The sequence below is a fragment of the Salmo salar genome, chromosome 14, assembly GCF_965601325.2.
Source record: "Salmo salar chromosome 14, fSalSal1, whole genome shotgun sequence".
In the NCBI taxonomy this organism is placed as follows: Eukaryota; Metazoa; Chordata; class Actinopteri; order Salmoniformes; family Salmonidae; genus Salmo; species Salmo salar.
Window position 1 is genome coordinate 81,093,352 of NC_138304.1, and position 13,814 is coordinate 81,107,165.

The 13,814-nt window shown below is 43.4% G+C and overlaps 1 protein-coding gene across 8 annotated transcripts in view; it reads right to left on the minus strand.

Moving 5' to 3' along the window:
- Positions 1–10,912, minus strand: part of LOC106570261 (receptor-type tyrosine-protein phosphatase U) — a 326,028-nt gene extending 315,116 nt beyond the window's left edge. For all 8 annotated transcript variants that reach the window (XM_014142386.3, XM_014142381.3, XM_014142384.3 and 5 more), the window contains exon 1: positions 10,682–10,912. In XM_014142386.3, coding sequence (XP_013997861.1) covers positions 10,682–10,754 — 73 coding nt within the window. In that variant the 5' untranslated portion in view covers positions 10,755–10,912. The remainder of the gene's footprint in view (positions 1–10,681) is intronic.
- Between the last annotated feature and the right edge of the window lie 2,902 nt (positions 10,913–13,814).

The window sequence follows — 13,814 nt, forward strand, 5'->3', positions numbered from 1 at the left end:
ACAAAGCTGTCAGGTCTGCACCTCACTGTGCACCACACACACACACACACCCTCTCTCTATCGATCTCTCTCTGACACTCACATACACTCTGTTTCTCTTTTTCAAACACACACACAGAAAGACTCACACACACACTCACAGTGAGCGTCCCCGCCAGTCAGTGTTTTATTGCTGACTTTTACATTAAAGATCTGATTCAAGTTCTCTTCTGGACAGACAGAAATAACAGAACATCATGTGAAAACTCACACACACACATACACGCACTCAGTGAAAGTGCCATCTACTAACAGACTGAGCTGCTTTAAGGGACTATAGAGAACCATGGTATTTAACTGGGAGGCTGGGACATTAACGTGTGTCAGGAACAACACAGCATTACTCCATCTCTTTCTCCTTCTCTTCCTCTTGTCCTCCTCACACTTCCTGCATCCTACCAATCAGCTCAGCTCCCTATGAGAAAATAGATTTCTCTGCCAAACATCCCCACTGCCGCGACCCAGCCCCGACTGGGAACGATAAGAGGAAATCACTTTTAGATAAAAAGAGAAAAAAATATATATATATGAGTGACTCACAGAAGTCCTATACAAAAGGCAGTAGAGCTTTGCCAAGCCCTATTTCCAGCTGAACTGATGGACCTGCAGAGGCCACCAAAGGTCCTCAACTCCGGTGATTAAATGCAAATTCCAAACAACTTAAAATTCATGTTGAACACTCAAGCTGGCTGCAAAAAGCCACAGTTGCGGCTTTGCCAATAAATACATTGGACTGCAAGCTGAATGACGAACCTAATAACTACCTAACTAGTTGAGGTGCCAAGAATTGTGGCAATGAAACTGTGTGTGTGTGTGTGTGTGTGTGTGTGTGTGTGTGTGTGTGTGTGTGTGTGTGTGTGTGTGTGTGTGTGTGTGTGTGTGTGTGTGTGTGTGTGTGTGTGTGTGTGTGGTGTGTAAGTAAGTAAGTAATAGGGAATGCTTTGGTGAGTCATTCTATCTACCCGCCTGGCTGATTCATGGTGGGACTGTTTCTTCCAGGGTGTGTTGACCCATCGGTTTGAGGTGAGGGTAGGGTGACCACGTCCCGGATTGTGCGGGACAGTCCCACATTTTGGTACTTTGCCCTGCTACCAAACAATCATGTCCCGCATTTTATTTAAAAAATTCTAACCCACTAATTTACTTAAAATGTAGATTTGTTCCGTATTTCAGTCAGGCATTTAAACTTGTCTCTTTTGCAGCGGAGAGGAAGAGGCAAAGCAAGAAGTTTTACTGCCCGAAATCTGTCCAAAATAAGCTCAATGTGTTTCTATGGGCTTATTTTAGACCTAAGCTTTTCGCTTGCCCTCCCGCCTTTGGGACAATGACTTCCATTGTTAGGGTGGAGACATGAGCATCTCGTCATTATATACAGATCTCGGTTTGCAGTCACGTTGCTCTTTTGACAAATTATATATATATATATATATATATATATATATATATATATATATATATATATATATATATATATATATATATATACACTGCTCAAAAAAAATAAAGGGAACACTTAAACAACACATCCTAGATCTGAATGAAAGAAATAATCTTATTAAATACTTTTTTCTTTACATAGTTGAATGTGCTGACAACAAAATCACACAAAAATAATCAATGGAAATCCAATTTATCAACCCATGGAGGTCTGGATTTGGAGTCACACTCAAAATTAAAGTGGAAAACCACACTACAGGCTGATCCAACTTTGATGTAATGTCCTTAAAACAAGTGAAAATGAGGCTCAGTAGTGTGTGTGGCCTCCACGTGCCTGTATGACCTCCCTACAACGCCTGGGCATGCTCCTGATGAGGTGGCGGATGGTCTCCTGAGGGATCTCCTCCCAGACCTGGACTAAAGCATCCGCCAACTCCTGGACAGTCTGTGGTGCAACGTGGCGTTGGTGGATGGCGCGAGACATGATGTCCCAGATGTGCTCAATTGGATTCAGGTCTGTGGAACGGGCGGGCCAGTCCATAGCATCAATGCCTTCCTCTTGCAGGAACTGCTGACACACTCCAGCCACATGAGGTCTAGCATTGTCTTGCATTAGGAGGAACCCAGGGCCAACCGCACCAGCATATGGTCTCACAAGGGGTCTGAGGATCTCATCTCGGTACCTAATGGCAGTCAGGCTACCTCTGGCGAGCACATGGAGGGCTGTGCGGCCCCCCAAAGAAATGCCACCCCACACCATGACTGACCCACCGCCAAACCGGTCATGCTGGAGGATGTTGCAGGCAGCAGAACGTTCTCCACGGCGTCTCCAGACTCTGTCACGTCTGTCACGTGCACAGTGTGAACCTGCTTTCATCTGTGAAGAGCACAGGGCGCCTGTGGTGAATTTGCCAATCTTGGTGTTCTCTGGCAAATGCCAAACGTCCTGCACGGTGTTGGGTTGTAAGCACAACCCCCACCTGTGGACGTCGGGCCCTCATACCACCCACATGGAGTCTGTTTCTGACCGTTTGAGCAGACACATGCACATTTGTGGCCTGCTGGAAGTCATTTTGCAGGGCTCTGGCAGTGCTCCTCCTGCTCCTCCTTGCACAAAGGCGGAGGTAGCGGTCCTGCTGCTGGGTTGTTGCCCTTCTACGGCCTCCTCCATGTCTCCTGATGTACTGGCCTGTCTCCTGGTAGCGCCTACATGCTCTGGACACTACGCTGACAGACACAGCAAACCTTCTTGCCACAGCTCGCATTGATGTGCCATCCTGGATGAGCTGCACTACCTGAGCCACTTGTGTGGGTTGTAGACTCCGTCTCATGCTACCACTAGAGTGAAAGCACCGCCAGCATTCAAAAGTGACCAAAACATCAGCCAGGAAGCATAGGAACTGAGAAGTGGTCTGTGGTCCCCACCTGCAGAACCACTCCTTTATTGGGGGTGTTTTGCTAATTGCCTATAATTTCCACCTGTTGTCTATTCCATTTGCACAACAGCATGTGAAATTTATTGTCAATCAGTGTTGCTTTCTAAGTGGACAGTTTGATTTCACAGAAGTGTGATTGACTTGGGGTTACATTGTGTTGTTTAAGTGTTCCCTTTCTTTTTTTGAGTAGTGTATATAAGGTTATTAACCTGTTGGGTCTAGGGGGCAGCATTTGCACGTCTGGATAAAAAAAATGTACCCGATTTAATCTGGTTACTAATCCTACCCAGTAACTAGAATATGCATATACTTATTATATATGGATAGAAAACACTCTAAAGTTTCCAAAACTGTTTGAATGGTGTCTGTGAGTATAACAGAACTCATTTGGCAGGCAAAACCCTGAGACATTTTCTGACAGGAAGTGGATACCTGATGTGTTGTATTGAGTTTAAACCTATCCCATTGAAAAACACAGGGGTTTAGGAATATTTTGGCACTTCCTATTGCTTCCACTAGATGTCACCAGCCTTTACAAAGTGTTTTGAGTCTTCTGGAGGGAGATCTGACCGAACAAGAGCCATGGAACGGTGATGTCCCATTAGACACCTGGCGCGCTACTTCATGTTGGGTACCCTCGTTCCAATACGTTATAAAAGGCTATGCATTCGTCCACCTTGAATATTATTCATGTTCTGGTTAAAAAAGGCCCTAATGATTTATGCTATACAACGTTTGACATGTTTGAACGAACGGAAATATATTTTTTCCCCTCGTTCATGACGAGAAGTCCGGCTGGCTTACATCATGTGCTAACGAGACGGAGATTTTTGGACATAAATGATGAGCTTTTTTGAACAAAACTACATTCGTTATGGACCTGTGATACCTGGAAGTGACATCTGATGAAGAGAATCAAAGGTAATGGATTATTTACATAGTATTTTCGATTTTAGATCTCCCCAACATGACGTCTAGTCTGTATCGCAACGCGTATTTTTCTGGGCACAGTGCTCAGATTATTGCAAAGTGTGATTTCCCAGTAAGGTTATTTTTAAATCTGGCAAGTTGATTGCGTTCAAAAGATGTAAATCTATAATTCTTTAAATGACAATATAATATTTTACCAATGTTTTCTAATTTTAATTATTTAATTTGTGACGCTGACTTGACTGCCGGTTATTGGAGGGAAACGATTTCCTCAACATCAATGCCATAGTAAAACGCTGTTTTTGTATATAAATATGAACTTGATAGAACTAAAAATGCATGCATTGTCTAACATAATGTCCTAGGAGTGTCATCTGATGGAGATTGTAAAAGGTTAGTGTATCATTTTAGCTGGTTTTATGGTTTTGGTGACCCTGTCTTTGACTTGACAAAACATTACACACAACTCTTGTAAATGTACTGTCCTAACATACTCTAAATTTATGCTTTCGCCGTAAAACCTTTTTGAAATCGTAAAACGTGGTTAGATTAAGGAGATGTTTATCTTTCAAATGGTGTAACATAGTTGTATTTTTGAAAAATTTGAATTTTGACATTTATTTGGATTCAAATTTGCCGCTCTTGAAATGCACCTGCTGTTGATGGAGTGCACCACGGGTGGCACGCTAGCGTCCCACCTAGCCCCAAGAGGTTAAGCTGAAAAGATAGAAGGTGATTTTGTCAAACTTGTGAGGCTCTCCATGCTCATTAGTTGCTAATTCAACATATTTGCTGCTACATCACTCAACCCTGTTTCCAAAGTCTCACTTCCTAAAGTTTTCACATTCCCTGAGACCAACCAGAAATGTTTCCTTGGCCATGTATTCCCAGATTTTCCTAAAACAGACACACATTTGGTCTCTCGTTTCTGCATGACCAGATTTAGCATGAGCCAAAGGAGTAGCCTATAGGCCCGCTTCAATTAGCTTGTTCAGCACAGCGGAAGGGTGCCCCAAAAAAAGATTCATGTAGGCTACACTGTCCCACTAAATCATGCCTTTGTCCCGCATTTGGGTATTTTAAATGTAGTCCCCCTAGGTGAGGGAAGAAGGCACTCCATGTCTAAAGATGTCTGTCCATTAAAGCTGTCAAATAAAAAAGACAATAAAAAGTTACTTCTCTCTCTCGTCAAGCGAAGGGGTGTTAGAGCTAGACAGATTAAAGCCTTCGTAGAGATGGAAGGAAGAGCACAGATCAGCGAAAGAAAATTCTCAAACTACTTTTAGTAAGAGAGAAGTCCTATTTCACATATCAGTGGCCTAAAAACATCAAACAAACAAAGAAGAAGGAACCAACCAGAGAAACTTCCATCACTCTTCTCTCTGTGTTTGTGATCCAATTTTCTCCTTTCCAACCTTTGTTCCCCAAAGAGAGCTTTGTGTGTGTTGAACCGTTTTCTGTATGATTAAAAATCTGACAGATCCAAACCACTGCACACAGCACGGCCAGCACTTCCATAGCCCCTCGTCCTTGATATAACCCTCACCAATCAGAACAAGAAGACCGTTCCATCCCCTCTCTTGACCTTAGTATAACCCCCAGCCTGGCGACCATGTTCTCCCATGATAGTGTGTTCCCATGTGGTCTGCCATCCCAAGTTCAACCTCTACACCACCAATCATGGGGTGTTTCACACTGTGGCTGCATGTCAGTACTGAGAGAGTAGGACAGATGGGGCCTACACACACACACTAACAGGTGCTGCTATGCAGTGATCTGACAAGGAGTGCTTTTACCCCAGCAAATCTATTCAATCAGGTAACACTCAGAGGGTGCACCAAGCAACTATAGGGAAAGCAAGCCCTGCTCCTATACTCCCTGTTCACCCATGGCTGCGTGGCCATGCACGCCTCCAACTGAATTATCAAGAATGCAGACGACACAACACTAGTAGGCCTGATTACCAACAATGACAAGACAGCGTACAGGGAGGAGGTGAGGGCCCTGGGAGTGTGGTGGCAGGAAAATAACCTCTCACTCAACGTCAACAAAACAAAGGAGCTGATCGTGGACTTCAGGAAACAGCAGAGGGAGGACCTTCCTTATCCACATCGACGGGACTGCAGTGGAGAAGGTGGAAAGCTTCAAGCTCCTCTGCGTATGCATCACTGAAAAACTGAAATTGTCCACCCACACAGACAGTGTGGTGAAGAAGGTACAACAGCACCTCTTTGAAGTCCGGAGGTTGAAGAAATTTGGCTTGGCACCTAAAACCCTCACAAACTTATACAGATGCACAATTGAGAGCATCCTATCGGGCTGTATCATCGCCTGGTATGGCAACTGCAACGCCCGCAACTACAGGGCTCTCCAGAGGGTAGTGCAGTCTGCCCAATGCATCACCGGGGGCAAACTACCTGCCCTCCAGGACACCTACAGCACCCGATGTCACAGGAAGACCAAAACGATCATCAAGGACAACAACCACCTGAGCCACTGCCTGTTCACCCCGCTATCCTCCAGAAGGCAAGGTCAGTACAGGTGCATCAAAGCTGGGACTGAGAGACTGAAAAACAGATTCTATCTCAAGTAGTGATGCACCGATATGACATTTTTGGCCGATACCGATATCTGATATTTTCCTTGCCAAAAAAAAAACGATACCAATTTTTTGAGGCCTTTTAAGCATTCTAGTACAGTTAAATAGTTAACACACACACATGGACGCAGCAGTCTAGGGCACTGCATCTCAGTGCAATAGGCGTCACTAGAGTCCCTAGTTCGAATCCATGCTGTATCGCATCCGGCCGTGATTGGGAGTCCCATAGGGCGGCGCACAATTGGCCCAGCATCATCCGGGTTTGCCGGGGTAGGCCATCATTGTAAATAATAATTTGTTCTTAGCTGACTTGCCTAGTTAAATAAAGGTTACACACACACACACACACACACACACACACACACACACACACACACACACACACACACACACACCACACTGACCAAAAAGCTATTTTGTTGGCATTTACATATGTCCCCATTACCAATAAAACGTAATAAAAACCTATTTCTTTCACTTACTTGCTGTGCTGTTTCGTTCATTTATTCAGTCGTTTTATTTTTCAACCAGGATTTCTATGGAACGCCGTTTGGGTCTTTGCATGTCAAAAAATATATACTATTTAACACTATTTGACGTGTCAAATAACACTATTTGACATGTCAAATAAGCTTGTTGACCAATCAGGACCTGAATATGACTGCACGTCACATAATCATTCAACAGGTTCATACATTTTTTACGTAGTTATTACACATTGATTACACTATAACTCGTATTTCATATGTCACAATGATCCATCGATACGTATGCTATGATGTTGGTAAAGTTGTCTCGCGCACCTACAGTGCTGGTGATAAAAAAAAGCTAGCTAGCTCATGGATGCAAACAATGTTCTTCTCCAAAAACATACCAAAACGACATAATCTGTTTCAGTAGCTATAGTTAGCTAGCTAACTATATAGCTAGGTGTAATAATCTAAAATAACCCTAATTTATAAAACAGGTCTTATTTGATTAATGGTGGTCGGACAAATCTATGTGAAGCTAGCCACAATAAGGATTAGCCACAATTGTGGACTTTGCGGTTAGTCTTCAAAATAAAAGTATGGCATAATTCTACTATTTGTATTCATTTGCATCACTGTCAATTACATACTTTTATTTTGAAGGCAAACCGCAAATTCCCCTATTGTGCCTAATCCTTATTGTGGCTAGCTTCACAACACATAACTCGGTCCGGTCGAGCCTCACTAGCCAGATGAAGATAGCTGGCTGCTTATAACGTTAGCTTTGGGTAACAGGGTTAAGTAGCTGGCTAGTTATATATTTTCATGAACTAAAGTTCAAATTTAATAGGTGAACAACAAGTGGCAACCTAGCTAATACTTACTCACAAGGATTCCTAAATCATTGCTAAGAATAATTAAAATGACTGCAGTTTCTACTGGTCATTGTTTTCAGGCTGGTTGTATTGGTGCTAGCTAGGTACCAAGCTAAAGCTAGCTACCCCAGAAGTTGCGGTCGAACAAATGATGCTTTATTACCAACGTGGTATTGTAAACACATCATTTGTGGCCGGTGTTTGCTTGTTTGCTGACTGTTTTGTACAGCTTTGACAGTGTTACTGTATCTTTTTTTGACACACAAAGACCCAAACGGCGTTCCATAGTATGTATGTCATGAAGCTAATAGCAGTGATGCTATTACTGTGTAATTCCGGTAGGGCAACATTGGAAAAATAGCGCACTTGGTAGTGTTAACCGGTGCTCGACCAGTCAGCGAAAGCCAACATCACCCACAACAGAGAACGGTTGATTGTCAACGGCAATGAATTCCATTATCTTGGCTTTAATGGATTTCACCTTTGAGTTGTCTCGCTGAAATTGTGTTACTCTTTCAAATGACTGCTTGACTTGTTGACTGCTCGATCCACACAGCAGACATTGTGGGCTAGGTTAGGAATGCTGTGTTGCACGCATAGCGCAACATTTTACGTGCCGTCATTACGTCATGTACCTTCGTTATATAGGTATGCACGTCAGCTTTGACATCGGTTTTGCACATCGGGTGTTAAACTAGACATCAGCTGATACCGATGTTGGCATTTTTAGCTAATATTGGCCGATTCCGATATGTTGACCGATATATCGTGCATCCCTAATCTCAAGGCCATCAAACTGTTAAATAGCCATCACTAGCACATTAGAGGCTGCTGCCCTATATACATAGACTTGAAATCACTGGCCACTTTAATCATGTTTACATATTTTCCATTACTCATCTCATGTGTATATACTGTATTCTATACTATTCTACTGTATCTTAGTCTATGCCGCTTTGTTATTGGCCGTCCAAATATTTCTATAGTCTTAATTCCATTCCTTTACTTTAGATTGTGTGTATTGTTAGATATTACTTGTTAGATATAATTGCACTGTTGGAGCTAGAAACACAAGCATTTCGCTACACCCGCAATAACATCTGCTAAACACGTGTATGTGACAAATACAATTTGATTTGCTCAGGCTCAACCAGGTATTGGAAAAGCCTGGAGCAATAGACCTGTGTGTGTTTGCACAATCAGGCACAGACTGCCTCAGCAGTAAGGTATACATCTACTATAAACAGATCACTGCGGCAGGCAGCTTCACCTACTGTACAGCTACAGCCCACAGAGAATAGTGGGGTTCAGTTTGCAATGTTGTTGGGTGAGGTTATGTGATCAAGTCTATGCTCCAACCCTTCTTCTCTGAGGCCATTTTTATTGACAGTTTTGGTTCCAGGATGTTGCTTTGGTAGCCACCTGGGAAAAATCTAGGGAAAACGCTGCTATGGAGGGAGTGAGAATGCATTCACCCAGTTACATGTAGTATACTATAACAATAACTAGTAAAGGTTCTGCTTGGCTTGTCTGTAGGACAGTATTTATAACATACAACTCCCACAGGGTCTGGGTTTCAAAGTCACTATTTTAGTATAGAGACACACTATTACATGGTCTTAGTACTATGTCACATAAAGTGAATCTACACATGGCCACACCCCTGCCTTGCTAATAAACACTTTCACTGCTAATACTCAGGTTTAGCTGAGCTGGGATGGCACCAGAGAGGATTTTTCCTTTCAATACATTTTTTCTTGGGAACTAAAATTACTGTGTATTCCACAATGAAAACAATACAGATAGTTCACACAAAAAAACACTGCTGTAGGCCTCCCAGAGCTGTCTCCCGCAGGATTAAAAACACAAATTGAGAATGTATTAGGTATCATGACAGTGAAACTGATGCATAAAGCATTGTTGGACCATGGTATGTGCCCTGAATAAAAAACAAATGTGTTTACAGGAAATGAACACTCACAATATTGAGTGCAAACTTTAGAACTTGATATTAGAATGAAAACTGTGTGTATGTGTATGACAGAGCTAAATAATAGAGTTTGCTTCAATCAAATCACAGCACATAAAGGAACGTGGGATTTTTTTTTTTTAATCAGCAGGTTAGGGCGTGATGACTGTTATTCGAATTGACCATTAACAGAAACATTCTCATCTCATGATGTAGCTTAATCTCAAACAACCGATAACAGAATTTATATTCCAACAGCATTTATATTCCAATTTAATTGATTGATCAGAATCCCTTAATTATTATGACAAAAACATTTTCTATTTTGTACTTTATTTTTCTATCCTGCATTTCAGAATAACATGAAACCGATGTTAGGGAAACCATTCCAACCTGAGAAATGATAAATATGAGGTTACTGCCTGGTATGCCATCACTTTCCTACACTTCTACACTGCCCGTGCCACCGGTAACAAAATATTGTGACACTGCAACCTGTGAAAAACAGACAACAGCTTATTCAACATTGCTAATATTCGCATAGCCTCAAAAGACACTACGTAGCATATTTCGACAAGTCACAGACTCGAAATGATTGAAAACAGCTATTCTTGGATATTCTAATAGGCTATTTCCAAAAACTAAAACAATGCTACTTTATTGGAAGTTCTGTTCAGAAATAAGACGCGACCGTCCGACCAAATTATGAGAAGAGCTATTTTCACCTTTCACAACATTTAAAAGAATAAAAACTAATTCGATTAATAGGACTCGAAATTTCCCGTTATTCCGCAACATGTTTATTAGCGTAGAATAATGTGCCCAGTGCCCACAAATGCCACGGACAGTCCAGCCAACTGTCCTTTCCCAGGTGCGCAGCAGCGCTATGCTTGACTCCCAAGAAACAAAAACGTTGTTTTCTTTACCTGTTGGCCCTTGGTCCATAGTATCAGCGTAGATCCCGACGAGCAGCATCAGTAGAAACACTCCGGTATACATTTTAACGTTTTAGTCCAGCTCACGTTATCAGAAATCCTTGTAATGAGTGACTCCGGCAGGACTGTAACAAAGTTGTCTGCTCGATCCCATTGATGGCTGATTTCCTTCCTGAAGCGAGTGCCCCCTCCATGCGAAACACACTGGCAATTTGAGCTGCTATAGCTGACGTATGGGGCAAAGAATTCAAAAAGAACCCTTACTTCACTTTGCGCCACCAACCAAGTGGTCAAATACAGGTCTACAGCGCCGCCATGTGGTTGCTTTGTATTACAGCGACACCATCATATCCAAACACTTTTTTTTCTCTACAAACAAATTAAACACAACTTTTGTGTGAGTGCAGAATCTTATCATAATAATTAGCATTTTACATTGAAACATAACAAAACCATCCAGATGTGTCATGCCTAATTCATATGCATATATGCAAATTACAATACCTATGTTATACCTCAACAGAAACAGCTGCAGGTACAGTAGAGCCTTCATGTGTTTTTCTGAGGAGCAGAGTGTGGGAGGGAGGCTGCTCCAGATGCCTGTGGTGGGTGGAATGGAACAGCAGGAGGAATATGAGGAGGAGAGGAAGGTTTGGAGACTTCTCCGTGGTCACTACCCACTGGGCACACACTGGTTGAATCAACATTGCTTTCACATAACTTCAATGAAATTTAACTGACGTCTGTGCCCAGTGGGTAATACCATCACAACACAACAGGTCAGCAGGAGTCTCACTCTGCCCCCCCCCCCCCCAATGCAATTAAGCGTCGTTCCATTAATGTTGTTTTATTTCACGACGTCAATTTTCCAATCAACTCCAGTTGCCTGAGAAAGTTAGTCGATAAAACAAAGGATGGAATCAGGTCATGGTGTGTTTCACACTGTGGAGAAGAAAAAACATGCCGTGTCGTTGTGAACAGTAATCACATTAGATGAATGCCTATTACGACCGTAAAGATTGGATTTATACCACTGTGTGTTGCCAGGAACGATGTCAGAGGCCGTGTGTGTGTGTGTGTGTGTGTGTGTGTGTGTGTGTGTGTGTGTGTGTGTGTGTGTGTGTGTGTGTGTGTGTGTGTGTGTGTGTGTGTGTGTCATAACAGCTCCAGATCAAGGTTGTTTGGACTAGGAAACCAATTACATACAATGTGACACTAAAACACAGGATTCAATACGAGACCCTGCATTGAAAATGCAACATGTAGCATTCTGGCATATAATGTTTCAGGAAAGGCGCATCTGGCATCTGAAATCTAACACTGACATCTGTCGAAATGGACCAAACAAGCTTCTGGCAAACCACCAACAACATTCTGCCTTGTGTCTGCTACTGCATGTTTGAGACAAAACAGCCAGGAGCAAAAAGCTGAGACTGTCAGAGGAAAAGTACAGTCAATATAAGGATATTCAGCAACTCTTAGAGGACTATGAAAGTGGACGTCAAATATGCTTCCTTTCTTGTTAAAGACCAACGCATTTCGACATCTAGCTTTCATCTGGATTTTTGGAGGACAGTACAGTAACATACAGCCAAGGGAAGAGAGGCAGAAGATTGAGGGCGAGGAGGGGCAAGTTGAGGTGAGGTGCAGCGAGCGACAGACAGAGGAGACAGAGAAGCAGTATCAGCAGTAGTGGCAGTGGAATACTGATAAGGGACATGGCAGAGAGTGACTGTGAGGCAACTGTGCCTGTAAACCCACACACACACACTATCGTCAGCAGTTGGTAGGACGGGGGGGACCAGGGGTGGGGGGGGACCGGGGGTGGGGGGGGGGGGGGGGGGTGGGGGGTGGGAGGGGACCGGGGGTGGGGGGGGACCGGGGGTGGGGGGGTGAGTCGAGCAGGGGTGTCGTCATGCATCTCAATGCAAACCAGGCATAGCGTTGGCGGCCTGTCAGCCAGTCAGCCCAAAGCCCCATCTCTCTTCTCTCTGACCCATGCAGCACTGTCAGTTCAACCCTCATCAGCATTTATTTTCATAAGCACAGGAGCGGCAAGCTGTCAGCGCCCAGGCAACCAGTACCACCCAGAGTCACACTCCCCTTCCTGTGCCAGGACATGCACACACACACACACAGAGGACAACAAACACACACACAGACAGGGGACAACAAACACACACACAGAGGACAACAAACACACACACAGACAGGGACAACAAACACACACACAGAGGACAACAAACACACACAGACACATGTGCACAGACAACACAAATGCACACAAAAAGGACAACTCCTTCACTCTCTCTCACACAGACACACACACAGGAAATATGTATAACCATATTATTCCAGCCTGAGGGAATAAGGTAAATGTCTGTACATAGTACATTTATCAAACATCACGTGCATCATCCTATGACTTGGAGGATAAAGAGCTTATGGCTACTCATTGACCTTTGGCAGTATCAGACTGGACTAAGCTGGTAGGAGCACGATATCGACCAGGGCCAGAGACCCACATCTCTCCCTCCCTTAGAAAAGCAGGATAGTTCTTTATTTCGATTCACACACACACACACACACACACACACACACACACACACACACACACACACACACACACACACACACACACACACACACACACACACACACACACACACAATTCACTTTTATGGGCGTAATTGCAGTACAAGATGGTACTTTGAACATTGTTGCTTCTCATCAGCACAAAGCAATTACACAGAGCCCCGGGGGGTGGGGGTAAAAAAACATGCAGAGCGGAGAATGAACCCTGCACTACCAGGTGTTGGAGACTGGCTGCATCAGGATTAGATTTAACAAGAGACCAGGCCACAGCACTGTGGATCACAATACTGATCAGAGCACCTACCCTCAGCTCTCAGATCAGCTCCTCTCTTCTCCTCGCAGTTCGGCCAGGCTCTGTTTCTTAGGATCTGGAAAGGGAAAGAGAGGAAGTTTGTCAGCTTGTTGAACTGTGAGAGAGGGCATGTTAGAGAGGGTATGTACTACATTGGCCTACAGGAGCCAAAGGCTTCAGTCAAGTAAGTCATCTCCCTTGGGCTAATGAATTTGGGTGCCCAAGAATATTTAGTTT